General features: G+C 44.7%; 11 protein-coding genes across 16 annotated transcripts; 7 read left to right on the plus strand and 4 right to left on the minus strand.

The window, feature by feature from the left end:
- Positions 1-161: 161 nt before the first annotated feature.
- Positions 162-6,540, minus strand: LOC145700171 (myosin heavy chain, skeletal muscle, adult-like). The gene is made up of 4 exons (XM_081777421.1): positions 6,383-6,540; positions 6,042-6,311; positions 5,857-5,992; positions 162-5,811 (listed from the first exon to the last, which is right to left on the minus strand). The coding sequence occupies exons 2-4, from the start codon at positions 6,285-6,287 to the stop codon at positions 371-373; spliced, it is 5,823 nt and encodes a 1,940-aa protein (XP_081633547.1). The 5' UTR covers positions 6,288-6,311; positions 6,383-6,540; the 3' UTR covers positions 162-370.
- Positions 6,541-6,684: 144 nt separating this feature from the next.
- Positions 6,685-7,801, minus strand: LOC145700201 (uncharacterized). Its single transcript, XM_081777457.1, has 5 exons — positions 7,676-7,801; positions 7,531-7,630; positions 7,167-7,360; positions 7,049-7,120; positions 6,685-6,987 (listed from the first exon to the last, which is right to left on the minus strand). The coding sequence occupies exons 1-5, from the start codon at positions 7,776-7,778 to the stop codon at positions 6,770-6,772; spliced, it is 687 nt and encodes a 228-aa protein (XP_081633583.1). The 5' UTR covers positions 7,779-7,801; the 3' UTR covers positions 6,685-6,769.
- Positions 7,802-7,809: 8 nt separating this feature from the next.
- On the minus strand, positions 7,810-9,787 carry LOC145700188 (C-terminal-binding protein 1-like). 4 transcript variants are annotated; one of them, XR_014134168.1, is made up of 8 exons: positions 9,400-9,787; positions 9,100-9,355; positions 8,869-8,995; positions 8,693-8,827; positions 8,554-8,646; positions 8,265-8,397; positions 8,114-8,213; positions 7,810-8,057 (listed from the first exon to the last, which is right to left on the minus strand). XR_014134168.1 is itself a non-coding variant. In XM_081777445.1 (7 exons), the coding sequence occupies exons 1-7, from the start codon at positions 9,785-9,787 to the stop codon at positions 8,179-8,181; spliced, it is 1,167 nt and encodes a 388-aa protein (XP_081633571.1). In that variant the 3' UTR covers positions 7,810-8,178. The 4 variants fall into 4 exon arrangements, 2 of the variants coding, with proteins under 2 accessions (XP_081633571.1, XP_081633570.1); XR_014134167.1 differs by having other exon boundaries at positions 8,114-8,216; XM_081777445.1 differs by having other exon boundaries at positions 7,810-8,213.
- A 115-nt stretch (positions 9,788-9,902) lies between these two features.
- Positions 9,903-11,042, plus strand: LOC145697957 (putative iron/ascorbate oxidoreductase DDB_G0283291). Its single transcript, XM_081775162.1, has 4 exons — positions 9,903-10,183; positions 10,224-10,603; positions 10,643-10,771; positions 10,819-11,042. The coding sequence occupies exons 1-4, from the start codon at positions 9,903-9,905 to the stop codon at positions 10,998-11,000; spliced, it is 972 nt and encodes a 323-aa protein (XP_081631288.1). The 3' UTR covers positions 11,001-11,042.
- Positions 11,043-11,065: 23 nt separating this feature from the next.
- LOC145700181 (uncharacterized) lies at positions 11,066-12,954 on the minus strand. Its single transcript, XM_081777434.1, has 6 exons — positions 12,838-12,954; positions 12,656-12,792; positions 12,022-12,612; positions 11,852-11,978; positions 11,531-11,802; positions 11,066-11,486 (listed from the first exon to the last, which is right to left on the minus strand). The coding sequence occupies exons 1-6, from the start codon at positions 12,878-12,880 to the stop codon at positions 11,178-11,180; spliced, it is 1,479 nt and encodes a 492-aa protein (XP_081633560.1). The 5' UTR covers positions 12,881-12,954; the 3' UTR covers positions 11,066-11,177.
- A 49-nt stretch (positions 12,955-13,003) lies between these two features.
- LOC145700185 (tetratricopeptide repeat protein 5-like) lies at positions 13,004-14,962 on the plus strand. The gene is made up of 6 exons (XM_081777440.1): positions 13,004-13,056; positions 13,251-13,405; positions 13,638-14,000; positions 14,048-14,278; positions 14,324-14,569; positions 14,615-14,962. Exons 1-6 carry the CDS (start codon positions 13,022-13,024, stop codon positions 14,854-14,856), a joined length of 1,272 nt encoding a protein of 423 aa, XP_081633566.1. The 5' UTR covers positions 13,004-13,021; the 3' UTR covers positions 14,857-14,962.
- A 15-nt stretch (positions 14,963-14,977) lies between these two features.
- Positions 14,978-17,460, plus strand: LOC145700196 (uncharacterized). Its single transcript, XM_081777453.1, has 4 exons — positions 14,978-15,093; positions 15,139-15,340; positions 15,385-15,684; positions 15,729-17,460. The coding sequence occupies exons 1-4, from the start codon at positions 15,042-15,044 to the stop codon at positions 15,943-15,945; spliced, it is 771 nt and encodes a 256-aa protein (XP_081633579.1). The 5' UTR covers positions 14,978-15,041; the 3' UTR covers positions 15,946-17,460.
- Positions 17,461-17,499: 39 nt separating this feature from the next.
- LOC145700205 (uncharacterized) lies at positions 17,500-18,600 on the plus strand. 2 transcript variants are annotated; one of them, XM_081777463.1, is made up of 5 exons: positions 17,500-17,520; positions 17,568-17,665; positions 17,708-17,837; positions 17,878-18,187; positions 18,303-18,600. In XM_081777463.1, exons 2-5 carry the CDS (start codon positions 17,586-17,588, stop codon positions 18,332-18,334), a joined length of 552 nt encoding a protein of 183 aa, XP_081633589.1. In that variant the 5' UTR covers positions 17,500-17,520; positions 17,568-17,585; the 3' UTR covers positions 18,335-18,600. The 2 variants fall into 2 exon arrangements, with proteins under 2 accessions (XP_081633589.1, XP_081633588.1); XM_081777462.1 differs by lacking the exon at positions 17,500-17,520 and having other exon boundaries at positions 17,527-17,665.
- Positions 18,601-18,623: 23 nt separating this feature from the next.
- LOC145700172 (ATP-dependent RNA helicase TDRD9-like) lies at positions 18,624-23,902 on the plus strand. 2 transcript variants are annotated; one of them, XM_081777423.1, is made up of 9 exons: positions 18,624-18,782; positions 18,826-21,235; positions 21,276-21,392; positions 21,437-22,816; positions 22,864-23,208; positions 23,254-23,362; positions 23,404-23,531; positions 23,575-23,720; positions 23,767-23,902. In XM_081777423.1, exons 1-8 carry the CDS (start codon positions 18,634-18,636, stop codon positions 23,674-23,676), a joined length of 4,740 nt encoding a protein of 1,579 aa, XP_081633549.1. In that variant the 5' UTR covers positions 18,624-18,633; the 3' UTR covers positions 23,677-23,720; positions 23,767-23,902. The 2 variants fall into 2 exon arrangements, with proteins under 2 accessions (XP_081633549.1, XP_081633548.1); XM_081777422.1 differs by having other exon boundaries at positions 23,575-23,902.
- Positions 23,901-24,713, plus strand: LOC145700210 (migration and invasion enhancer 1-like). Its single transcript, XM_081777466.1, has 3 exons — positions 23,901-24,119; positions 24,165-24,323; positions 24,392-24,713. The coding sequence occupies exons 1-3, from the start codon at positions 24,044-24,046 to the stop codon at positions 24,415-24,417; spliced, it is 261 nt and encodes an 86-aa protein (XP_081633592.1). The 5' UTR covers positions 23,901-24,043; the 3' UTR covers positions 24,418-24,713.
- LOC145700186 (uncharacterized) lies at positions 24,693-26,678 on the plus strand. The gene is made up of 7 exons (XM_081777442.1): positions 24,693-24,784; positions 25,128-25,312; positions 25,351-25,766; positions 25,843-25,949; positions 25,992-26,210; positions 26,254-26,392; positions 26,437-26,678. The coding sequence occupies exons 2-7, from the start codon at positions 25,192-25,194 to the stop codon at positions 26,614-26,616; spliced, it is 1,182 nt and encodes a 393-aa protein (XP_081633568.1). The 5' UTR covers positions 24,693-24,784; positions 25,128-25,191; the 3' UTR covers positions 26,617-26,678.
- The last annotated feature ends 346 nt before the right edge of the window (positions 26,679-27,024 follow it).

Below are 27,024 nucleotides of genomic sequence, written 5' to 3' on the forward strand. Positions count from 1 at the left end.
CGCCGTTGTTTTTCACGTACTGATGGCGTGATTTAACGAAAACGGTTGGTGATGCTGATCAAAATCAAAATGAACTTTGCAACGAAAAAATATTGCAATACCGTTCATGCTCGCGAAAGACAATAATATCGTCAAATGGCTTTAAAATCAACAAAATATGTATAATGAGAATTTATTTGGATCAGTGTATGGAAGTTCACTATAAGCAATTAAAGTGGGGACAGTAACAGACTTTTACTGAAGGACACATGCCACTGGTTGCCCAGGGTAATTCTCGGGGGAGGGGGTACAGAAAGGGGATAACCAAAACATAAGAATAGTAAAGGATAGAAAAGGTGAACTAAAAAGTGTTCAGCGGTAGAATAATAACTTAATCTCGGGACTTGGCTCGGACCTTGTTAAGAGTGGCCTCGGCCATCTCAGCTCGCTCTTCAGATTCGTCGAGCTCGTGCTGGACCTTTCGGAACTTGGACATGTTGACGTTGGCGGCTTCTTCAGCTTCTTCGGCCTGTCGCTTGTAGGTCTTGACCTTGATCTGGAGCTTGTCGACGAGGTCCTGGAGTCGGACAAGGTTCTTCTTGTCTTCCTCAGCGGAGTAGACGACTTCCTTGAGCTTTCGCTCGAGTTTCTTCTGGTTCTTGAGGGCGTCTGCAGTTCGCTTCTGCTCAGCATCGAGCTCGTTCTCGAGTTCTCGGACACGCTGGTCGAGCTTCTGGATCTGCTTTTTGCCACCCTTCATGGCGACCTGCTCGGATTCGTCGAGTCGGAGCTGGAGATCCTTGATGGTGGCCTCCATGTTCTTCTTCATTCGCTCAAGGTGAGCGGACTGGTCCTGCTCCTTCTTGAGTTCCTCAGCCATCATAGCGGCGTCAGAGATAGCCTTCTTGGCCTTCTCCTCAGCGTTTCGCTGCTCAGAGACGGCCTCTTCGACTTCGGACTGGGCGGACTGGAATTCCTGCTCGACCTTTCGCTTGGAGTTGATGAGGGCGGTGTTCTGGGTGTGGAGGAGGGCTGATCGCTCGTTGGCTTCGAGAAGCTCGGATTCAGCGAGCTTTCGGCCTCGTTCAGCCTGCTCAAGGGCACCTCGGAGTTCCTCAAGTTCGCCCTGGAGAAGGTTGGCTCGTCGGTCAACAACGGCAACCTGCTCAGCGAGATCTTCGGAGTTTCGCTGGGAGTCATCAACGGAGACCTGGAGATCCTTGTTCTGCTGCTGGAGAGCCTTCAAGGCCTTCTGGGCTTCGGAGCACTGTCGGTTAGCATGACCAAGCTGGATTTCAAGATCGTTGAAGTCAGATTCCATCTTCTTCTTGGCTCGGATGGCTTCACCTCGGGCTCGGATTTCGGAGTCAAGGGTGGTCTGCATGGATTCAACAGCTCGCTGTCCGTTTCGTCGGCAGTTGTCGACTTCTTCGTCCTTCTCAGCAAGTCGTCGCTCGAAGTCCTGCTTGATCTGGGCAACTTCGACCTGGAGTCGAAGGACCTTGGATTCTTCGGATTCGACAGCGGCTTCAGCTTCCTCGAGGGCGGCCTGGAGTTCGTTTCGCTCAACATCAACAGCTCGCTTGTTCTTCTCGAGCTCGTGGATCGATTTGCCGGATTCAGCAAGCTGGTCGGAGAAGTCAGCGATTTCTTCCTGGAGGTTCTTGTTCTCTCGCTTGATGGTCTCAAGGGCGTCGAGGGATTCTTCGTAGGCGTTCTTGGTCTTGAAGAGCTCGGTGGAGAGGGATCGGGATTCTTTCTGGGACTGTTCGAGTTCGGTCTGGATTTCTTCCTGCTTCTGCTTGGCCTCGGCAAGGATCTTGTCGAAGTTTCGCTGCTTCTTGTCAAGCTGGGAAGCGGCCTGGGTGGCTCGCTCGAGTTCGATGGTGAGGTCTTCGATTTCAGCGGCCTGTCGAGACTTGGACTTCTCGAGAGAAGCGCACTTAGCCTGGGTGGCTTCGACGGTCTCTTCGGCTTCCTGGAGTCGAGCAGCAAGCTTCTTCTTAGCTTCCTCGAGCTCCTCGGTTCGCTGGATGGCATCGGTCTCGTACTTGGTTCGCCACTGAGAAACTTCAGTGTTGGCCTTGGTAAGAGATCGCTGGAGTTCAGCCTTGGCCTCCTGCTCTTCTTCGTACTGCTCCTTGATGAGCTCGTTGTCGTGTCGAGCGGCCTGGACGGCGTGGGCAAGAGCACCCTTGGCCTTGGATTCTTCGTCGAGGTTTCGCTTGAGCTCCTCGATCTGCTGAGCCTGGGAGTTCTTGGTTCGGGTGAGCTGGGAGACGAGCTGTTCTTTCTCTTCGATCTGTCGGACGTTCTCCTGGTTGTCAGCCTGGAGTCGGCCTCGGATGGCGTTGAGTTCGTTGATTTCTCGGGCGAACTCGTCCTGCTTGGCCTGGGACTCGTGGAGCTGGTCCTCGAGGTTTCGGCACATCTTCTCGAACGAGAGCTTGTTCTTGGTAACAGTCTCGACGTTGGAAGCAAGATCATCGATCTCCATCTTCATCTCGGACTTCTCCTTCTCGAGCTTTTGCTTGACTCGCTGGAGGTTGTCGATGGTCTCGGACATTTCAGCGGCGGTGTCAGCGTGCTTCTTTCGGAGAGTAGAGATCTGGGCCTCGTGGGAGAGATTGGACTCTTCGAAGTCTCGTCGGAGCTTGGCCATCTCGGCTTCTCGTCGCTTGTTAAGCTCGATCTGAGCGGCAGTCTGGCCACCAGCTTCCTCAAGTCGCTCGGAAAGTTCCTCAAGTTCTCGGGAGAGATCAGATCGCTGCTTCTCAACCTTGGCTCGCATGGTTCGCTCAGATTCGAGTTCTTCCTCGAGCTCTTCAATTCGAGCCTGGAGCTCCTTGATCTTCTTCTGGAGCTGAGCAGTAAGGGCCTGCTCGTCTTCAAGTCGAGTGGAAAGCTGAGAGTATTCGAATTCGGACTTCTTGAGTTTCTCTTCAAGTCGCTGCTTGTCGTTCTCAAGATCCATGATGGTCTCGGCAGCCATTCGGCCGTCAGACTCGAGCTTTCTCTTGGCTCGCTCAAGATCCATTCGGACCTTCTTCTCGGCCTCGAGGGCAGATTCGAGGTCATCGACCTGCTGCTCGAGCTTGTTCTTCATCTTGGAGAGAGAGTTGACCTTGTCTTCCTCGGCCTGGAGGTCATCAAGAGTCTGCTGGTGAGCTTCCTGGAGAGCCTTCTTCTCCTTCTGGAGCTTAGCGATGGTGTCTTCAAGAGAACCAAGTTCCTCAGTGAGGTTCTTGACCTTGTTCTCGGTTGCGTGCTTCTCCTTTTCGACCTTGGCGAGGGTGAGTTCAAGATCATCAATATCCTTCTTCAATTCGGAGCATTCGTCCTCGAGCTTTCGCTTCTTGGTGACGAGCTCGTTGTTGAGTTCTTCCTCGTCTTCGATTCGCTCCTGGAGTTCCTTGATCTTGCCGTCGAGCTCGACCTTGGTCTTGATGAGGGAGTCGCATCGGTCCTCAGCATCTTCGCTGGACTGGATCTCAGCGTTAAGCTGGATGACGAGATCGTTCTTGGCCTGGGAGAGCATGACGACCTGCTCTTCGAGGTCCTTTCGCTTCTTTCGCTCGACCTCAAGATCCTTCTTGGTCTGCTCGGCCTCCTCAAGCATTCGCTCCATCTTCTTCATCTCCTCAGCGGTCTGGAGAAGAGGCTTGATCTTGTAGATGATGTCCATCCATGGCCAGGACTTGAGCTTGATGAAGTTTCTCCAGTTGGACTGGACAGTTCGGAGGGCTTCACGTCGCTCGACGAGCTTGTTGAACTCGACTCGCATAAGTCTACCCTTACCACGGGCCTGGAGACCGGAGAGAATGGCGGAAAGTCGGTTATCTCGAAGATCCTCCATAACACCAAGGAAACCAGCTCGGAAGAAGATCATGGTGTGACCGAATCGGTACTTGTCGTGATCAACGGGAAGGGAAGCCATGAGCTTCTCGCAAGCCTTCTTGTTGTCCATGAACTGACCCTCGGGGAGCATAGCAGGGTTCAAGATTCGGTATCGCTGCTTGACGTCACCGTATGGCATACGGTTGGGGAAACCAAGTCGGCAAATACGGATACCTTCCAAGACACCGTTACATCGGAGCTGATGGAGGACGAGGTGAGCAAGCATGACACCGGGGTTCTTGGACTCGTTGGGGACGACGCAACGGACGAAGTGAGGAGAAGTGGATCGGAGGGTGGTCATGAGCTTACCAAGGGATTCCTTGTGAGCAGCAGAGACAGTCTTTCCGCCACCCTTCTTCTTCTTCTTTCCGCCACCGCCGGAGCCTTCTTCAGCGGGGTCAACCCAGGTCTCCCAAGTGGTCTTGAGGAGAGGAAGGGAGGACTTCTGATAGAGAGCAGCAACGGAAGCGTTGACGGGATCCTTGTTCTTCTCGAGCCAGTCAGCGATGTTGTAACCGACGGTACCAGCGTAGTGGTGAAGTTCGAAGTGGACATCTCGCTGTCCCTTGGACTTCGGGCCAGCCTTGCCAAAGGCGTTGGTCTTGCCCATGTGGTTCTGGTAGAGCTTGTCCTTGAAGGTCTGGTCAGAGGCCTTGGGGAACATACATTCTTCTTCGAGGATGGCGAGGATACCCATTGGCTTTTCAATCAAGTCAAGAGTAGCGGCCAAATCCATACCGAAATCGACGGTTTCCCAGTCAATACCTTCCTTCTTGTAGGTTTCCTGTTCGAGGACGAACATGTGGTGGTTGAAGAACTGCTGGAGCTTCTCGTTGGTGTAGTTGATGCAAAGCTGCTCGAAGGTGTTGAAGTCGAAAATTTCGAAACCAGCAATATCGAGGACACCAATGAAGTAGTTTCGGGGGAGAGTGGAGGAGAGGGCATCGTTGATCTGGACACAGAGCCAGTCGAAGAGTCGGGCAAAGACGGCCTTGGCGAGGGCACCCTTGGAGTAGTGGACCTGGTTGACGGTCTGACCCTTGGTGACGAACTCAGTTCCGACCTTGACTCGTGGGTTGCAAATGTACTTCAAGAACTCGGAGGAGTTAAGACCGAGGAGGAAGCAGCACTTGTCAGCGTTTTCAGTTCCATCGGGCTCAGCCTGTTCTTCTCGCTGCTTGTTTCGGAACTCCATGTTCATGTGGTGGAGGATGGCAGCGGAGATCTTGTAGATACCGTCGATCTGTTCCTCAGAGAAGCCGAGAATATGGAAGGCTTCGTCGGTCAAGAGAAGTTCTTCACCATCATCGAGGTTCTTGACAGTGATGACACCCTGGGAGATGGTGGGGTAGTCATATGGGTCAGTGGAGACAAGGAGCTTCTCAGTAAGAGCGGGGATCTTGTTGGAGATGACCTGGTAGAAGATATGGTAGTTTCGCTCACCGCCGAGCTGGAAGGTGACTCGAGACTTTTCGAGAAGATAGGTCTCAATATCACCACAGGAGAGCTTGCCAGAAGCGCCGAAGTGAATTCGGATGAATTTACCGAATCGAGAAGAGTTATCGTTTCGGGTAGTCTTGGCGTTACCGAAAGCTTCAAGGGCAGGGTTGGCGGAGACGATCTTGTCTTCGAGGGTCATGTCCTTGGCAGACTTGGCACCCTTGCTGTTGCCAGAAGCGGGAGCGCCAGCGGCAGCGACGAGGGCGAAGTACTGGATGACCTTCTTGGTGTTGACGGTCTTACCGGCACCAGACTCACCAGTAATAAGCATAGACTGGTTTTCTCGGTAGGTCAACATCTGCTGGTAGGCAGTATCAGCGACGGCGTACAAGTGAGGGGGCATTTCGTTTCGCTTACGGCCACGGTAGGCGTCGATACAGTACATGGCGTACACGGGGAGCATCTTGTATGGGTTAACAGTGACGCAGAAAAGACCTAAGAAGATGGAGTTAAAATTTGATTGAACCTAGAGCGAATTACCAGAATAGGTGTAGATAAGGAACTCAGTGTATCGAGATCGGAGAACGTCGAGGACAGAGGCTTCGTTGAGGTAAGTCAAGTTGGCCATGTCTTCACACTGGTGGTACTTGGGAGGGTTGCATTCCATAACATCTTCCTGTGATAGTCATTTAGTTCTTGCTTCATTAAAATGAAATAGAACTCACCTCCTTGACCTGGTAAACTTCTTCGTTGTCGTCTCGGACGAGCTGGGCCATACCGCCCTTGGTCTCGGACCATTTACCTCGGGTGTAACCCATATCGGCATCCTCGGGAGTAGGGACCCAGACGGGCTTGGGGCCACCGATCTGCTTAGCCAAAGCGATCTGCTTGGCCATGATCTCCATCTTTTTCTCCTCGGACATTCGGAGGTACGGGGCCGCATCCTGGAATATGCTCAGGTCCAACGACATTTTCGTTGGTTTTTATCTACTTTCCTAAAGAGAAAGTATTAGCTTTGGTCTCTCTCAAATCTCTATCGGAAAAATCGGAGGAAAATGTCACTTACCCTAGTTGATAAAAACGCACTACCGTTGCAGGGTAAGTGAATGCTGGACATCTTGTTTTATATAGAAAGGTGTCAAAAACTCCTCCTAGCCGGGTGCTAAGAAGGTTGGCAGCGACAGTTGACTCACTACCCGTACAGGAGGCGAGGTGTGTACTTTTTTCGTCGTCTTTGCAGGAGGTCTTTGCACCTGAGCCTTGAATCCCGCGGAACAAGCCATAATTGGCAATAAAAAAGCAAATGAAGAAGCTGCTAGAAGCAGCTGTAAAGCCGATTTGACGTCTGAAAGAAGTTTATCATTATAATTCAAATAGCGCTATTTTATTAAATAATAATTGAAGACATAACTGGCAGCATGAGAAGAGTAAAACTGAACTTTTCAAAATAAATCTAGACATAAATATTATCTTTAAGCCTATCAGCAGTAGTAAACTTGGATAAATTATCAAAACGAGATTTAGTTTGCAACGACTTTGGCAAAATCGCATCGTAAAGAAGGAGATCTTCGATTTGGGGACTTCGGAGGTATTCTGTGAAAAGCATCAAGCCGCGCACTTTTGTTTTAATTTTTCCGAGGATACTTTTTGTCAGAAGGAAGCCTGCTACGTCTGAAAAGGATTGAGTGAAGGAAGGGTTGATAGAAGGAAGGATTGAATAAACGAAACTAACCTTGAGCCGCGCAACCAATTGGAAGTTCTGGAATTGTCAGATCTCCAGCGCAATCACCAATTTTGTAAAGTCCTAGAATAAAACTCATTTTCACGAAGAAATATTGACAAAATCTAACCTGGGGGTTGAAGGGCTAACTGACAAGCTTCCGCTTCAATAATATCGATCTTTTCAAAACCGATTTGCGCGATTTTTTCGCCCACAAGAACTGCTGCTTTGCCCGTGAATGGTTTTTCAACATGCGCCCAAACGAACTTTTCATCCGTCGTCGAAATCAGTTCGAAAGTCATATCGCGCACGAGAGACTTTTCCCTAGAATTTTCTTTATTGCCAAGTCATTAAAGTCAGGTTCTTCAGAAAGGGTCAGGGGTCAGTGGGCGACCTGACAAGTGCTACTAGATCCTCCTGCATCTTAAAATAGGCATCGGGCTAAATGACTTTTCCGCAGAAGTGTTAATTCATCATCTTTTTGGTCTTTTTACCTTAGTTTAGCAAAAGGTGTACGAGTTACTGTAGATTGGTTGACTGCTGCTTCCATCGCTTTTTTCGGGAGAAGTCCATTTGTGATGATCAAAAGTGGGACTGAATGGGAACTTGGTAAAAGCTTCTAAACGATACTCTATCTACCTGGAGTTTCTTCTGGTTCTTCAATCCAAACTGCCTCGGTGTAGTCATCTTCATCCTCAGAATCGGAAGGAATGACAACTTCGTATGGATTCGCCAAAGCCATTCTAGCGATTTCTTGTTCAAGATTTTGAAAAGAAGGTAAAAGAACGTTTATACTAGAACTTAGAAAAGACAAGATCAATGGCGTAGGAAAGGAGTTTTTTGATAAAATTCACTAAGAATAATTTTTCTAAGACTGAAGAAAATTGAATTTCAAAGATTGAAAATTTCGGAAGGAAGGTTTTTTGTCAGTAGATTGTTTTTTCTCTCAAATGAGAAGAAAGTGTGTCGTTTTTTTCATCACAGTGGAATGGATTGTTTTGATATGGTTGGTTGAGCCTTGCTAGAATGAAATAGGAGCAGTGTGGAGGAGGAGTTTTTGGCAGAGAGAGTACTTACGGTCTTGACCGTTTCAATTTCACGCTCCAGCTAGTTTTTTTAGACCTTAGTTTTTAAGAAGTAGGTCAGCTGTTTGAGTCCGGCTTTACGTCCATTGAGTCTACTTTGAAAAATTTATGAAGTGAGTTCAATACGTCAGGGCTAAGTGTACCAGAGTTCATCGCTTGCTGCCCGAAGCGCTGCGCTAAACCAGGCGGGAGATTTTCCCAATTCGAAAGGGCCGATAATTGGGACGGGAGGAGGCGGGAGGCGGCGGATCCGAGGGATTGGTTCAGCAACTCTTTCTGAAGGGTGAAGATGGTGATTTTTGAAAACAACAAGGAGTATTTCGGGGAACTCAAGCTGGGGGATCGAGCTGAAGCGGGCAATAAACGCCATAAATAGCGATTATTGAGTCATTGTTGCTTCAAGTTCAGAAAAAAGGAGCTTCAAAGCCGTACCTTATTCACACAATTTACACTTTTCTCAGCTGTTGGGTTGTCTAATCCATGCAAGGCGAGGCGCATCTCTGTCGCCGCGTTTTCGCGGACTTCCTGAAATGGGATTAGAAAAGGGATTAATTGTCAACAGCAGTCGTACTTTTAGACTTTGATCGCTGTACCAAGCGCTGTGGGGAGTAACGAATAGATTTGGGGAATCTCGAAGCGGCGATTTTTGAAAATCGAAAAGTTCGGAGCTCAGGACATCAATCGCTGCTGCTTTGACTTGGCCACTCTAGAATCATCGTAAAAGGATTGTTCAATAATTTGACCAACCTTCAACGCTGCAGCGAGAGCGGCTTCGTCGACCAGTTCTCCTCTGGCGGTGTTGACGAAAAACGCTCCCTTTCTCATCTTCTGGAAAGCAAAAACGTCGAACATATTCCTGCTGCTTTCATTCAAGCTAAAAAAGTCGCGAATTATTTTTCTGTCTAATCAGCGCTTTTCGAAATTTCAAATGATGCGTCTTATTTGTCAAATTTCAAAGAAAAATTAAAAAAAGCAAACCTTGCGTGGAGCGAAATACAGTCGGCTTCGTACAGTAAATCCTGCAGTGATCGTGCTCGCTGAAGTCCGAGCGCTTGGCCCTTGCCGTCTTGAATGTGTGGATCGTAGTAGATAATTTTGAAGCCGAATACTTTTGCTCTTATCGCCACTGCAGTTCCAATAGCGCCAAGGCCGATGATTCCGAGTTTCTCTCCTCGAATGCGCATACAACCATCAGCCAGTTCTCGCACTTGTTCCGCATTTTGAGGCTTTTTTCCTGAACGGAAAAGGGTCAAAAACATACATCAAAGGGAGTTTTACCTTTCTGCGTAATGGACTGATGTAAATAAGTAACTTTTCTGTACAAATTCAAAATGTGGCACATCGTCGTGTCCGCCACTTCTTCCGTACACGCCCCGCCGACAGAAATGACAGAAATCCCCATATCTGTAGCCGTAGGAATGTCAATATTGTCCAGCCCAGTGCCGATTCTGACGATAATCTTCAACGCTTTAAACTTCTCCAAGTCGTCGCGGCGCAGTGAGATATTGTGCCAAACTAACGCACCGACTGCTTCCGACAGGACTTTTTCGTGGATTTCGGAGGTGCTTTGAGCATCGCAAAAAGCAACCGTCGCCACATCTTTCAGAATCGGCATTTCAATCGAGCAGTCGCGGCCATCCAGCAGTGCCACTAGTGGCCGGCTCATTCTGAATAAAAAATATTTGTAATCGTAACTTTTTCATTATCGAAATGAGGTCAGCTCTTTCGAGATGTCTAAAATTTACTCAAACCGGAAGCTCATTTATTAAAAAATCTCTATCATGTCAAAAGCACCCCCTTTTGAGCTCCCGTTGATTGATACCGAATTGTTGAGAAATAGAGACAAGCCTACTGAAGATCTCTTTTACAAAGCCCTCACGGATATTGGCTTTCTTGTACTGAAGAATCATGGCGTTCCAAAAGAGCTCACCGATCGAATGGAAAAGGTTTCGGAGGATTTTTACAAAACTACTCACGAGGAACGAATGAAAGTGCAGGCGTACGAGGGAAAGATGATTTCTGAAGGTTCTGCCTTTACTGACACTCCTTTCGTTAATTCACCGTAAGTCGATACTGTTATTATGAAATAATTTTGATGAAAGAAACGACGCTTCGATAAAGCTGGATTTTGAAGAAATCGACAACGTTTTCTACGATTATTTGGAAGAGCTCTGCGTCCTGGGGCAGGATCTTTTGGAATGCTGCGAAAACGTTCTCGGGCTCCGAGAAGGCCGTCTGCTCGACAACTATGAAGCTGCTGGATCAATTGTAGATGCTCTGTTTTATGACAAGACTCCACCTGGAAAATGGGGGACAAATGCGCATTATGATAACTGCATGATGACGATCTTGCGGCAGGATATGGTCGGCGGGCTCGAGTTGCAACACAAAGGCTTGTGGTACCCAGTCAAGCCGATGGAGGACTGCTTCGTCGTGAATTTCGGAAAGATGATGGAGCACTTTACTTATGGCGTCATTAAAGGTACATTGATAAGGAATCGAGTGAACCCATTTTGATAAGCAACGTACCACCGAGTTAAAAACAACAAGGACCAAATGCGAGTATCTTGGCCGATGTTTCTCGGACCCAATCTCAATCGAGATTTGACCCAGTTGATCGAATTCAAATGGAACGAAAAACACTACATCGGTAAATCAAAAAAATAATTCCCCGAAATTGCGAGTATTTTTCTCAAGATATCGAGCGAGAAAGAATTGCGGAAGAGAACAAAGAAATTGAAGAAAACGCGGCTCATGTACACTTGAACGTCTCGGAAAAGGGTCATCATGTTTGGGAAATGATCGAGCGACGCCACATCGACCGATACAGAGACTTGATGCTTGTTCAAAACAGCAAGAAGCGATTCTGGATCAAATAAGACCTAACAAATGTAAACCACTTTTTGTACAACTGCACAAGATTTAACAAGAGAGATGATTGATCTTTTGGGGAGTTGGAGTTTATTTGTCAGGGCACGATTTAAAAATTGGAGCGCAAGGGAGCAAAAAGAAACATACAGAGTTTAACCTTTCGTTTATAGTTAAGTTTGAGCAACTCAATCGGAGTCGTCAAACGTCATCTTCTTTCCAGCAAAGTCCTGGATGGCACCTTTTCGGGCAGCCGCGCCAGGAGTGCTTCCACCTCGTCCACCTCCACGGCCACGACCGCCACCTCGGCCGCCTCGACCACCACGGGGAGTGCCGCCGAAAGATGGTCGGTCGCCAGCCATGTTGACCGTCAGGTCTCGTCCTTCCAAAGAGTAAGTGCCCTTCGCTGCGGTCTTTGCTTCATCAACGGAGTTGAACTCGACGTATCCGAAGCCCTTCATTCGTCCGGTTTCTCGATCAGTTGGCAATCGTACGTTCTAACGATAAAAATCAATCCCTTTTCTTGTATATTCCTTCTTACCTTGACGTTGTCGCCAAACATTTCCCAAACACTGTCCTGGGTTGCGCTAAATGGCAAGTTCTTGACGAAAACGGTCGCTTCGTCGTTTCGCTCCTTTCGTTCTCCGAACGACTGTCGGTCGCCGAATGACTTTCTATCACCTCCACGTCCTCGTCCGCGGCCACGACCTCCCCGATCGTTTCCACCGAACGACTGTCTTCCTTCTGGCTTGGGATCGGCAGCGCACTTCACAAATGCCTGTCGGTCGCCAACATACAAGTTGTCGGCATCAGCTAAAATTTAAGATGATGAAAACAAGGTCTTGAATAGATAATGACTCACCAATAGCTGCCTTCATTTCCTTGATGGTTTCGTATTCGACGAAACCAACTCCCTTTGGCTTTCCAGTGTTTCTGTCGGTCAATAATCGGACTTGGCAAGTACCGTAGTTATTGAAAAGTTCGTACATCTAAAATCAAATATAATGACAACTCAATCAAGTCAAAAATAACCTGGTCTTCGTCGACGGTGAAGGGAAGATTTCGAACAAAAAGAGTTCGCTTGTCCTTGTCTCCACCATCGTCTTCTTCATCTTCATCAGCCTTCGCTTTCTTCGCGGCTGGACCTTCGTCTTTCTGTTCCTTTGCCCGCTTCTTGGGGGCGTCAGTTTCCATCTCTTCGTCAGAAGAGCTAGATTCTCCAGAGGAGCTCTCTTCCTTCTTTGCTTCGGCTTTCTTTGGCGCTGCCTTTTTCTTTGGCGCTTCTTCTTCTTCCTCTGACGAGGATTCCTCGCTGCTGGAGGACTCTTCTTTCTTTGGAGCGGCCTTCTTCGCAGGAGCAGCTTTCTTGGGGCTGGCTTTCTTCTTTGGAGCTTCTTCCTCTTCAGAAGAAGAGTCCTCAGAGGAAGATGATTCCTCCTTCTTAGGAGCTGCCTTTTTAGCTGGAGCTGCTTTCTTGGGAGTGGCCTTCTTCTTTGGCGCTGGTTCTTCCTCTTCGGAGGAGCTGCTATCGCTCGAAGAAGATTCTTTCTTCACAGGCTTCTTGGCGGCGCCATTTTTAGCCTTTCCATTTTTGGCAGCTGGGGCCTTTTTCGGGGCGGGGGCCTGAAAATAGTGGTAACAGATGGGATCAAGAATAAATGATAACCTCTTCTTCTGAAGAAGAATCCGAGGAAGACGATTCTTCCTTCTTAGCTGGTGCCTTCTTGGCAACCTTCTTTGCAGCTTTGACCTTGGCGGCGGCAACCTGCTTCTGGACGGTTTCTTCTTCAGAAGAGCTGTCGTCTGAAATCAGAATTGATGATTACGTCATAATAAGACAAATCTTACCCGATGACGATGTCTCTGCTTTCTTTGGTACCTTGACTGGCATTATCCGAATTTAATTTATCGTTCTGAATAAAGAAAAATGGTTATTTCAATTTATCTCTAGAATTTTAAAAATGAATGTAAAATAATTTCCAACGGAAAAATAAAGAAATAGGCCAGAATAAAAGTAAAAGTCTTGTCTCTAATGAATTCCCGAATGCGAAATATCTCTCCTCAAAGGTAAAATAAAAAGAAAGAAAAGTAGAAAAGCACAAGACAGAAAATCCGAGCGCCGCGGCCAATGAGAATGGAGCATTCGCGCTGGGCTTGACGAATAGCGCCGCGCACCATAATTCTCATTGATCCGAGGTTTCTCGCTACTACGGGCCCTTCTTTTCTCCAATTCTTTACTTACAGACTTACAGTATGAGTAGTATAGAGCAGACGATCGAGGAAGAAATCGCTAATTTGAAGGGCCAATGGGATCACTGGGCGGAAAAGTTCTCGATTGAAACGCTGGGCCAAAGGGATGAAAGAATTCGAAGCGAGGTCAAAGTTCTACTCAAAAGGGTTGAAGAATCTGAATTAGGTATGACGATTTCAAAAATTGAGAATAGACCAAAAAGCACAAATTAAGCCATTTGGCCTTTTTTACACCAAAAATAGTGGATTTTCGGACCGAAAAACTAGTCAAATTTGGGTTTTGTGCCTTCATTTGTGATAATTCAGCGATTATATTTTAAAATATACTTTGAAAACGCCTGTTTATCAAATAAACAAGCTGTTTGAAACAGCTGCTATCTCAATCAGCAAATGTTTAGGAAATGTGGCGAAGCATTACGCTTTGGCGCGTTTGCGAAACATCCTTCCGGAATTCGACGAAAAAGCGAAAGAATCAATCGAGCGGGTTCTCAAACTCGACCCTTTGAATTTCGACGCTTGGACATTACTTGGCGAGCAGTGCTGGAGAATGGCAGTCGAAGGCAAAGGAGATCCAAAAAAGCCCTTTGATGGAATGGTTCAAGCGAAGAGGAACTTCGAGGAATCGTTGAAAAAGAAGAAAAATGTTCACGCCTTGTGTAATTTATCGATGCTTCTAAGATCGTATCCTTCGAAGAATTCAAAGGAGAAATATGATAACCTCCAGCTTAGCGTTCAAAAAGCCAAAGAAGCCGTTTCATTAGGTATTCTTTCATCTCAAAATGTCATTTTCCAATTTCCATTCTCTTAGACGCAGAAAGCGGTTTGGCTTGGTACAATCTTGGAAACGCACATCTTCAATTATACATCCTCACCTTTGAAACCGAGCCGCATGTGAAAACCGCCCTTGTTTCCTACGAAAAAGCGCAAAAATACGGACAGTTCTACAATCCAGATGTTCATTATAACAAAGCCCAGTTAGAAATCTTTGCGGAAAAATGGTCCGATGCCTATGATTCGCTCCTCCTTTCTGCGAGGTTTGGTAAGAAAAAAAGCACATCATAGAATTTTTCATCAACTTTGACAGATCCAGAATCAAAGCGAGCAAAAGAACGATCCGAAGTTCTGGTGGATTTTTGCTCCAGAGCTGCTCTTCTCTGCAAGAATAAAGGAAAGATGCGGCCGAAAAGACTGGCCGAATTGTTGAAAAAGTGCGAGAAAGATGCGAAAACTAGCACTGATCTGGTCGTCGTCGGACATTTAACGCACTTTGACTACATTCCATTCGCCTTTGTCGGCGTTGACACATCGTCCGAAGCTCATTTAGTTACCGGTAAAGAACCAAGTTATCCGTCTTTTTTCGAAAGGAAATTTCTAGTCTACAACATGGTCAAAGGTCAGGGTCCGCTGGTCGGCGACATCGTCACAATACCAACTTCTGATATGAAAATTTCCAAGTCCAATTTGTCACTCACCAAAAGTCAAGCTGAAGAAGAAGCTGCTGCTATTGAATTCTCTTCCATTCGCGTCGAGCGACCGTCAAAATTAGCCTTCAACAAGAAAATCCGCGGTGCTAGCTTGGAAGCGAAGCTTTTCTGTCGCACTGAAAATCTAGAATAGTTCAACACTTTTATATCCACTGCCTTTATTCAATCTTCAATCTATTATTACTTTCAACAATGTTTCAATTGAATTTTACTATTTAATATATTTTACACTTTTTGAACCTTTTTTCGTCATTCTTGCATTTCAGAAGGGAAATATTCTAGTTGCTTGAGAGGTTGAAGTTCGTAATACCGATTGTCATGACTTTATTTGGCGGCGATCCTCTTTTGTTCGGGTTTCAGGAATTCACAGGTGGTTCTCTTCCTTGATTTCAAAGTCGAATTTTGATTGTTTCAGACAAAAGGAGAGACAATGTGCCAGCGTTTTTATGCTCAATGTGGTTTTGCGCTTCGATGTGTTGCGCCCTCATGTGGAGACACGCTCTCCGCGACGTCTTAAAATATCGGCTGGCAAAGGCAGATGTTCTCCAGCCACGGTTGTACTGGTTTTGCTACTTCTGGGCGCTTGAATCTGCTTTTGGCTTGTTAGCCTGTCGGAGGTGAAGAGTTCTGTTGTATTTCAAAGACTGTAATGTCCCTGTAGTGTAAATTACACGGCGGAAGAACTGAGAGGTGAAACAACCTCAGCAGTGGCGAAAATGGTCGTGATTCTGACGGCGCTAACTCGTGAATTCTTCGCAAATGCAGCTCTTTTGACAATTATTCTTCCCTGGGACTACAATGTTTCTCCGAAGTGGATCTTCATCACTTCTTGCCTCGGATCAGGCTTGCTTGGACGAAGCTTTTCATTCACAATTTTCTGTGGCTTCTGTTTGACGTTGTATCAAATCGTTAACAACACCAAAGCATATCAAGGTCAAGAAGCTGTGAGCAAAATGTTCAAGTAAGCAATATTCAACCGAACCTTCGTCTTAATTTTGCTAAAAGAGCATTTACGATATCAGCAGTTTTATACGGCCTTATCTTCCTGACTGGAAACTCAGTACTAGCTGTCTGGTTCAATTTGGTGTGCTGGTGCACTTTGAAAGTCTTAGTCAACTCATTTTGGCAGCTGGACTCGTACTACTGGGATCAGCATCAATCCAATGACCACAAACTTCAACGCCTTCTCATTTCAAAATTTTCTTCAAAAAAGACCGATTGAAACTTACACTTTTCGAAAAAAAAACTATCACTGTCTTCAATTTACGAACTTATCGCATGTCTAGGGTTCGCGCCCAAAAATCAAGTGCCCGAAATACTTATTCTATCTGTCTAACTTTCAGATATGTTTTAGATAAGGGCATAAAAAGAATATATTCTTTTGAAAATTTTCTAAATATAAAAGGGTTGAAGAGAAAATGAGGTCCAAAAATGGCGAAAAATGGGTTGAGCATGTTAGTCAACCCAAAATTAAAAATTTCAAAAAGCAGGATGATCAGCAGACTTTTCTGATCAAAAATTGAAGAAAAAATTTTGGGAAGCATCTATAGTTTCCCTAAAATTTACAAAAAACTACCTTTTTTGGCAATATTTTTCTGTTACGTAATCATGTGCGCGCACGCGGAATCGCGCATGATAGAGGGTGGCCACACAAAATTCTATCCGATTCCGCCAAAATATTTTCACCCTTCGATTTAATCAAAATAAATAAAAGATAAATTACTTTATTAAAATAGATAAACCGTATATAATTGAAAAATTCCTAAAATCAATATAAAATGATAGATGATAAAAACCCGAAGGGCCGTCAAGCCCATTTAAATTTAAAAGCCAGGGAAGGGGCTGAGACGGCCCGAAGGGCCGTCAAGCCCATTTAAATTTAAAAGCCAGGGAAGGGGCTGAGACGGCCCGAAGGGCCGTCAAGCCCATTTAAATTTAAAAGCCAGGGAAGGGGCTGAGACGGCCCGAAGGGCCGTCAAGCCCATTTAAATTTAAAAGCCAGGGAAGGGGCTGAGACGGCCCGAAGGGCCGTCAAGCCCATTTAAATTTAAAAGCCAGGGAAGGGCTATCCCATTTTTTTTAAAAAGAAGACTAGAGAATTTTTTTTCATTCAAAATAAAATTTTAGTTTTATTTTTATCAGAAATTTTATTTAAATCTATTACTTTTTTCAATATTTATTTTTACGAATCTTTCTTCGAAAAGAAAGAATTTCTTTGTTGTTTCGGTGGTGTCCACCCTAGCCGCGCCCTGAGGGCGAACGCGGCGCTGTGCGCTGCGCAACGCGCAAAATAGGTCCAAAAATGTCTTTCAATTGTAAATTACAGTATGTTAGTCATCTGTTTCCCATAATTTTACGACGGATTTCTGTTGTTCTTTGTCGAAATTATATATATTTCAAAAAAATTTCTGGGAAGCATTTGACTAACATGGTTTTTCAACATTAATTTGCCTATATCTCTTCAACCCTTTAATTGTTTTTTCTCAAAAATATGTTTTTTTATTTTATAAACAGATCTATTTCACCTGTAGAAATTTGGGAATAATACGATTTGTCTATCAAAAGATAGTTTTTTTGGGCGCGAACCCTACGCATGTCCAAAAAGAGATGAGAGGGTCTTTCCTTCATTTCAATTCAATTGTACTTCTACCTTTTTTTCTTTTTCCTGTTGAATCTTCTAAGAATAACAATATTGAATAAAGATGTTTATAAAACAAAATTATGCGTGAGTCACCCTTTCAGTCTTGCCCTTTTTGTTCTGATTTCGATCTCCGGCTTGTGAGGGCCGCTTTCAAGGGTTTTTGAATTTTCAATTTTGACCAAGAGAGAAACTTGTTGTTTCAGAAAGGGCTTTTCGGAAACATGGGATTGATTTACGGAGCAGCTTGGCATAGTATGGCGCTTTTTATCCCAGCTTCGATTACGATGAAAATTGCTCAAAGGTGAGAAAGTTCCCTTCCCTCCGTTCTTACCACTTTTCTAAGAAATGAAGAAGAAGAGCGATTTTCAGAAGCAAAAGATTTTTGGCTGAAATATTGGGTCGTCTTCGCGCATTACTACTTGATAGAGTACTTTGCCGATTGCTTCGTTTCTTGGGTCCCTTTTTATTCAGAGGTATTCGTCTAAAAATAGGACTGCCCTAAACTTATCCAAGTTAAAATTTCTGATTCTGGTCATGGCCTGCCCAATTACTCCCTTCGGCGCTCTGAAAGCTCTTGGTGGAGTGCCCCTCGATTCGCTTGAACTCAACAAGTCGCCAGTGGAAGCCATCTTCGACATAATTGTCTTCACCAAAACCTCGTCAAGTGATGGTGCTGCTAGACTCGGAATAAATCGCGACGCTCTTCGAGAAACTACCACCGTGCTGATTGAAAAAGCCGGTGCGACGCTGCAGCTAGCCGGATCAGCTTTGCAGCTTCTTATGAACCTCGCTCAGAGCTCCCAGCGAGCTCAAGAAATTGAAGGTTCGTAGTGAGGAACTCTCGAATATTTCTGTAATAATAAAAAAGAAAAGGGATACTTCTTTACTTATTCGAACGAATTCATTGAATTCTCAAGCAGGGGCTAAAATAAGTTCAGATGCTCCAACTTCCCGGCGAAAGAAAAAGTAAAGGTGCTTGAGGAAGTCTGAAATCGTCCAGTTCTGTTCTTCGTTGCTTTTTACTGCCATCTTTTATGTTTCTCTTTTTTTTTCTTGAAATCACTGCAGGTCCTAGAAATACCCTTCAATTCATTCAAATCTCCAAAGTAATTTTTTTATTTCTGTTAACTCTAGCTTTATGTATCTTTATTTTCTTTATTGAACACATTTCTCGCAAGACTTTTAAAAATCTCATATCAGTTCAAAAATTCAGTATAATTCAATTCTTCAAATAGAGCAATTTTAAATTTTCATCTTCAAAGGCGCGAAATGGATGATTCTGATGAATTCGATGACTTTGCGCCAACGATTCAAACTATCCGAATAAGCGAAAGTAGAATTAGCATAAACAGTAATGAGAGGAGAAGACAGCCTCGACCTCTGATTTCACACGGTCATCGGACTCCTCATGGACAGAGGTAACTGTATATCAGCTCGTATTTTATATAAATTGGACATAAGGTCGAGCAATCTCTCTCATGGAAGCTCGGTAAGCAAAAGCTCGAGCATAAGCTCCCGTTCCGCGCGAACACGATCTTCGAATGTGAGTAGAAGTGGCTTCGAAAACTATTCCAGCGGCAACACTGGCAGCCGGAACACTGGCAGTGGCGGAATGAATGATTTCGATGAGAATAATCTGCTGCTTGATGAAAATCAGGGTGGCTCGAGTAATCTCAGCAATCAAAACTCGAGCATGTATCACAACTACAGCAAGTTCGGATCGGATGCGAATTCAAGAGCCACAGCCTTCCAGGAATCAAAAGTTCAAGCTGCTCTTCGCCATGGAAATGAGAGGCTGGCAAAGGCGGCTGACAGTACAGAGATCTACAAAAAGTACTATGATGTCAGAAGAGGCGCTGGAGGCGTCGCGACTGGAGAGCTCAAGATTCCGGATAATGTTGGATATGACAACAGCGGAAGACATCTTCCGATCATGGAGAGCGCTCAAGAGATCATTTCGAGCTTCGATCGGCAGCAGGTGACCCTGATCTCGGGCGAGACTGGAAGTGGGAAGAGTACTATCGTCCCGCAGTTGATCATGGATCACATGGTCAGGAATAACCAAGGCGGGTGCATTTGGGTGACACAGCCGAGAAGAATCGCAGCGATAACCATCGCAGAGAGAGTTGCGGACAGTAGAGCGCCTCTATGGAAACATTGTGGACAGGGACTCGTTGGATATCATGTTGGACTGGACAAGAACTGTTCCCAAGATGCGAGGATCATTTACATGACTCCCGGAATCGTGTCGAATAAAATGCAATCAGATAGAGAACTGAGATCTGTCCGATGCCTCATCATCGACGAAGTCCACGAGCGAGATGTCGAGACAGAAATGCTCCTTCTTCTGGCGAAGCATCTGATCAGCGTCAACAAAGACATCCGGCTTTTTCTCATGTCCGCTACAATGACGCCTGAAAAATTTAAGAATTATCTGACAGTAAGACAAGTCATTCCAGCTGTCATAAGTGCGAGAGGACGTCCTTATGCCGTCACAAATGAGTACGTTGCTGATATTCAGCGACGATTTCCGAACAAAAGCGGACACGAAGTGCGATTTAAAGCGCAACTTGAGCAGACAGAAATCGGCCCTGCGCAGCGAACCCTTTGCATGGATATTTTGAGAGGACTGAACGATTTTGAATATCAAACAGGAGCCGAGGCTCCTGGAGCTGTATTAATCTTCTTGCCAGGCTTATACGAAATAAACCAAATGAGGAGGTTAATTCTAAATTGTTCGATGCAGCGAAATGGCCAGGAAGAACTTGATGTCGTTGTCGAAAGATTGCATTCAAGTCTGCCAAGAGACCGAAACACAATGAAGAAGATCATCGATCCTCTGCGTCCGTTGCCGGGTCGTTGGCGGCGGAAAATCGTTCTGAGTACGAACATGGGGGAATCTTCAATTACTATCTCCGATTGCGCTTACGTGATCGACTTTTGCCTAACAAAATACACAACAAAGCATGATACAGCAAAACTGACCCGACTGGAACAGCGATGGGCTTCGCAAGAAATGTGTGAGCAGCGAAGTGGACGAGCAGGAAGAACGAGGGAAGGAATGTGTTGGCGAATAATTGACAAGAGCTTTTGGGAGCTCGGCATTCCGAAGACGCAGACAGAAGAGATTCTTCGAGTTCCATTGGATAACTGCGTTTTGCTTGGAAAATCTGTTTTCCCATCTGTCAAGCCTGTTGATTTCTTGAAAGAAGCTTTGGCAAGACCTGATGATAAAGAAGTTCTTGAAGCAGTCAAATCGTTGAAAGAAATTGGCGCATTGACGATGACGGCTTATGAAAGACCTGATGTTGATGAGAAAGGCAATCCTTTGCCGATGGTAATCACGAGAGAAGATCTTGAGGATGGAATACTTACGCCTTATGGGAAGTTGATGAATCTCTTGCCTATGGATCGAAATTGTGTAAAATTGATTCAACTAGGCTACATGGTCGGTTTGACTTACGAATGCATCATCATCGCAGCTTGTTCAAGTGTCGAAGCATTCTGGAACTATAACAAGGACGTCAGCGAAGACGATCGAGATCAAGCCGAACACATTAATGCTTACAAATCACGACTCTACTGGGCAAGCGGAACTTATTCCGATCACATAGCGATGATGAACGCGTTTCTCTCCTGGTTTCAAAAGATGCCAGAAAATTACAGAAGAGATTATAGAAAGAAGGAGCATAAATTTCCCAAATTCATTACAAATCCCCACCATCCCTCAGGAATAATCGTTGATCAAAGAAAAGAGCTGGAATGGACGCAAAGAATGGGCATCAATGCTAAAGCGGTGCGGGAAGTGCATATGCTCTGTGAGGACATTATCAAACGACTACTTTCAGCAGGATATCATCTTGGAGATGGGGTAGGTTTAAAAATTGTTGCTTGTAAAAAAATTCCTTCAGAACACTTTTCTCGATCGATTGAGTACTACAAGAAAGAAGGCTAGATCTCATCCAGATTCGTACATCTGCTTGTTGAAAACGATCATTGCTGGCTCTACTTATCCGTTCTGGTTCAACGTGAGTCAAAAAATAACGCCGACAATAATGATCGTTCATTTCAGCTTGCAGATGTGGAGGAATCAGAAGCCACGAAGGATTCCAACGCCTTCAATGGTACTACAACTGTCTATTTCAAAGGCGCTCCACCACATGAAAACTATAAAGTCGGGAAAAGCATCTTGCATCGCTTCCGCCATTGCGGTCCGATTTCTCGTATCTACTTTGACGATACTCGAATATTCGTCGAATTTTCTCCGGAACTCGACACGCCAAGCATATTTCCGTCGAAAAATTCGTTGAATAAATATGTTGAGCACAAAGGCTCTAATGAGTTTAACAATGTTACGCCAGCTGTTATATGCGCGATGAAAATGGGCAGGAGAAGAGGGGATACCTCATCGTTCCTGAATGTAAACATGAACGAAGACTTGCAGCCGGCTGTTCAAACGAATCAAGATTCCTTCCAGGGCTCGAGATTTTTCTGGCTAGACGTTCTGAAATTCGGCAATAAGCGGGCCACGCCAAGCATCAAGGAACACAATAGATTATACTTCGCCACCATTTCCTACGTTGAGAGTTTCACTGAATTCTACGCTGTCGAGCAATCTTTTGAAAAAACCCGAGATACACTCGAAACTGCCATTAGAAAGCTTGACGAAAGAGGCAAGCTGATGCCATTTACTTTTCCTGTGGAAAGGTTGGCAATGGTTCTAGCACCCTTTGGAGATGGAGAATATCGAACTTATCATCGAGCAGTTGTTCTGGCGACCGATATAGACGAAGGAAATGGTATTCAAAAAGTGCTTGTCCAGTTTGTCGACTATGGAAACATTCATTTATTGAGCAACAACGATCTTCGAATGCTGGACGAAAAAATTCACTACAAAGACAGAAATACCGGTCAACAATTGAATATCGCCCACCAAGTATGGCTGGCGATCAAGTATAAAATTCGTGGACTTCAACCTATCAAAGACATGCCCGAGCGATATGTAAGCGGTCTTGTTGAAGGTGCACATTGCGAGATTGAAATTTACTCAACTGTGCGTGGCGAGTACGTACTTGCTGATGTGAAAGTTATGGGCGAGAATCTTCGTGAAAAGTTCATAAAAGAAGGTTTCTGCCAACCAAAAGAGGAAAACGCTGCAGATGTAATCAATGCACTAAATTGGCGAAATGCGGCTGCTGCGAAGAAATCAGCGAAAACACCGCAGCAACAAGGAGGACAGACGAGAACTTCTGACTCAGGATTGCCGAGATCTCCAGGAGGAACTGTTCCTTCTGAATCCAATAGCTCACCGGAGGCGACTCAGGGAAAAACTTGGATAGAAGTTAAAGATGTGTCAGACCCGAATCAAGACGAAAGAGGGCGTCCAAGGAGAGAAAAGAAACTTCAGGGGCCATACAACATGTACTCTACGAGGATTCAGCCTCTTTTCCAGGTATTTTAGCACACTTAATAGCTGCACATTAATAACTGTCATTTCAGACAACATGTTCTTCTGATGTTCAAGCAAATTCGATCAACAGCGTGATCATCAATCCCCATCCAGAATCAAACGATCGAACACTGATTTGCGGCCAGGATGTGTCCCTCGTTTCTGGGGAGAATATGCAGGCATCGTTTACGACAATGATGCCAAATATCAACGGCATCATTGAACTTTGCGGATTACTCTTTGCGCCTTCATACCAAGTTCGCCACGTAAAAGATGAAACAGAGAGAATTCGGCGAAAGCGCGCGGAGGAAGGGTTTTCTGATTTGAGCAATATTGGCGCGTTGTTTGGATGCGGCGGGTACAAAGTCAAAGGAGCCAAAGGAAGAGACGAATTCGTAAGTTTATTAAAGCTGAATTTTTCCTGATTGTTTTTATTTTAGTTGCCAATTTTGAAGGACCACGACGTAGATCGTAAATTCTCGGTGGAAATTGACAATCATGATCTCGATATAATTTCAGATATTCGTGAACAATTCAACCAGTTTCTCGGTAAACCGGTATCTTTTATCTTTGTTTCCATTCAATTTTAGGGAGTAATAACCAGTTCTGCGTTAGCCATAAAAGTCCAGCGCAAGTCGTCTCAGCTCAAAAGGAGATTTCTCGCATGATCATAGACCTTCTCTATCGCCCTAGACAGAAACTGGAATCCAATCAACAAGTAACCACCTTGGCTTTTCTTCAAGTAATAATTGATCATTTAGTACATTACGAATCTTGAATGGAAGAAATCCAGCGACTCTGCTCATTTTGTCCCCATATTCAAGAGAGACACAGCCTATGCAGTCCCTCGAATTCCAGAATAACCTGCCACTTGTTTCTTACAAGCCTTTCTCTTCAAAAAAAGACGGTAGATATTGTTTTTTTCTAACTGATAAACCCATTTCCAACTTTAGCTGCCACTTTCGAGATTTTCCATATTTCTTTCTATTCTTATTGAAAAAAACCACTTCATTACCTCTTTCACAGAATTCACTCAAACTTGACCTTCAAAATGATTGTAATTATGATAAATCAATTCATATACAATAAGATTATCTTCACTAGCGGATTTTCAGTTAGATGGGAAAAACAAAGGTCCATATCGAGTACTGCGGCTCGTGAGGGTACGAGCCTAGGGCTAACGAGCTCCGTCAGGCGATCCTTGCTCGGGCAAAGGATGTCGAGGTCACCATGGAGGTCGGAAGGCCCTCTTCCTTCGAAGTCAAGCTCAACGACGAGCTTCTCTTCTCCAAATATGAAACGACAGGTGATAAGAAAGCCGTACTCGAGTTTCCAATTCGAAATTTTTCAGGTTTTCCAATCGTCGATGAAATTTTGGAACAAGTGGAGAAAGCAGTCAAGGGCGAAGAAGTCGCCAAAGTGACAACAAGTGCTCCTCCTGTCGATATGGGCAACTTCTTTATCATCTTGATTGCAATCGCCCTCTACTTGTACGGAAAACCACTCATTCAGGAACGATTGAAATTTCTAATTTCCTTTTTTGAAAGTTGTTGATTCAAAATTTTCAATCGGCAAAAAAGCTCGTCCAGAGCCTTTTCTCCTAATTCTTTCCACCATTTCGAAAAGCCAGTATTTGTGAATTTGCCCCCACAAAGAATAAACTGTTGACGAAGCGAGAAAAACGCCGATTCAGGCCAATGACGCGCCCAATTCAAAACCGCTCTCAAGGAAGATTGGGTGCCGATAAACAAGATTTTTATCTTTGTTCCTGCAATTTCTGTTCTCCTTTTTCCCGTCTCAGACTGTCTTTTCGCAAGAGTGATTTTTAGTTCAACTTGATTTTTAGCATCATTCTTTTTTTCTTCATTCAAATTAATTAAAAAAAATAATAGATAGTTCATCAAGCTAATCGATTTTTTTTCATTCAGCAAAGTGCCAAAAAAGAGAGAAAGAGGACGTCATCTTCGCGTAAGGAAAGGGTTGACTCACGCATTTCACACATTCATTTTTTTTTTCATTTTGATTTTATTTTCAAAAAGAGCGTTTTTTAATCGATGGAAGTCGCGGATCGCTGGCGGCATCGATTCAATTCCAGGCCTCTCAGCTTCGATTCACGGGGTTAAGATTTCCCGCATTCATTTTGTGAACATCTGTTCGAAATTCATGCAGTTTTGACAAAAACAAAAGTGGCATGAAATTCCGCGCGATTTCACTCTTTTTCGCTTTAGGGAAAGTGCCTTTATATTTTCAAGCACTTTTCCTAGTTTTGTGCTTTTTTGAAGGAAATCAAGCTGAAAATGTTGACCCTTTTGCTAGAGAACACAGAATACCGATCACCGCAATCGGCGCTTCTGGCCCGTCTGCATCCAGTTCTGCTGATGGAAAGCCCGACTTATGCGCTCTTTCATGCGGTGGAAGAGGGAAATGTGGACAGGGTCAAAGCAGCCATGGAAAATGGCGGAAATGCCGACCCCGATGATGACAGAAATGCATTTCAAGGTTCGACAAGCCCATTTTTTGATTGATAAAAATTCTAGTGCGTCTTTCTGCGGCGAATATTGAAATGGAAATCCGCTACCATCACTTTGCTTTGAACATTTCTGAGAGACAGAAAGACAAGTTCTTCAAAAGAATCGAGTACATGGCCCGAGTCGACAATGACCCAATTTGGATACAACGAATTGAGGCAATTTCAACCATCGACGCCAGTGAAGAACAGCAAGAAGATCTCATCGATGGGATTTACATGGACCCCGTTTGTAAATACTTTATTGACGAACACCCCAAATTGGTCAACAAAGACACGCTCATGTTGTTCAATACCTACGAGTACACCCTCCCGCTTCTCTTTTACACTGTCAAGGAATTTGACAAGAAGGACCTTTGGAACAGCGTATTCAAAGCGACGAAATTGAAAGTTCTCAGCGACCTATTTTGCGATACATTCATCAATGTAAGTTGCCATCAATTGAGAATGCGAACCTTTCTCGATTGAGAATTTGTTTGTCGATAAATATTTTTTCCCATAGAAATGTATCAACGAGCAATCGCTAAAAATCCTCCCGCTGATGGTCGAAAATGGCATCAGCCTTCATCAAAAATTCAAGATCCAGGTCGTCGAGCCAACTGATTGGAGGTACGCTAGAATTGTCTTTTTCCTTAAAAAAATCGGGTTCAGTCTTTACGACCAATTTACACAGCGCGTCGTAAAAACGCTCAATCTTACTGGCTGTCGTATTTTTCCGTCGATGGCGATTATTCTCAAGAAAATGCTGGAACTTGGGCTGAGAGTAAATGAGCCATTTGCTTCGTTCGAGATTTTTGATGAAGGCTGGCCGGCTGAGAACGTTCCCAAAACCCTCTTCAACTACTTGGTTATGCTCAGAATGCGCATAAGGTACGAAAAATGGAACTAGAACTTATCTTCATGCTTTCTACAGGCACAAGTCCGCTGAAATCTACAACGGCAGCCTGGAATTCTATCACATGAGAAAGCGAGGATGTTTCGAGCTCGAAAGCATCGAAAGCCTCATTGAAAAGATAGATGAACTACTCGCCGTTATTTTCAAATACCGTCCCGTAAGAGCCCTATTTCCAAGCCCTCCTTTCAACCCGATTTTCAGCTTCACTTTACGCTCCTCAACAATGAAATGCTATCAGAATGTCTAGCTAGTTTGAATCTTCAAGCCAAGAAGGAAAACGTCTGCAAGCTCCGAAGAATGGACCTTGTTTTAGAACTCGTTCAACGCAGCCAACCTATTCCTATTTCACCTGAACAGACCAGTGACACGAATAATTCTTAATCCGACTTTCACTTTTATTTTTACCTCCACTCCTTTTCTGTAAATTTTCCTCACCAACTGGACTTATGTTTTAGCTAAATGTTTATTTTAGACGGTCGAATTCGGACCTGGGATCAGTCAGAAAGAAATAATGAAAAATGAAGAATGATAAAATGAAGCGAAACCTACCAAATTGAAACATTTACTATTTAAACTGTCCTCTTACAGTTATGATATGAAATAATGAATTATTATAAATACAATTATAAAATGAAGCATGAGCGAATTTAGTTGACACCTAAAGGCCTAATCTTAGCGCAAGTAATAAAGACTTCCTATACGTTTGAATAACTTAACCGCGTGGGACGAATCCCCGCGTATGAGCGCGGGACGAATTGATCATTTTGATGTCGTTTAAGCGAAAGCTGC

This window comes from Oikopleura dioica, chromosome 2, assembly GCF_907165135.1.
Source record: "Oikopleura dioica chromosome 2, OKI2018_I68_1.0, whole genome shotgun sequence".
NCBI classification, from domain to species: domain Eukaryota; kingdom Metazoa; phylum Chordata; class Appendicularia; order Copelata; family Oikopleuridae; genus Oikopleura; species Oikopleura dioica.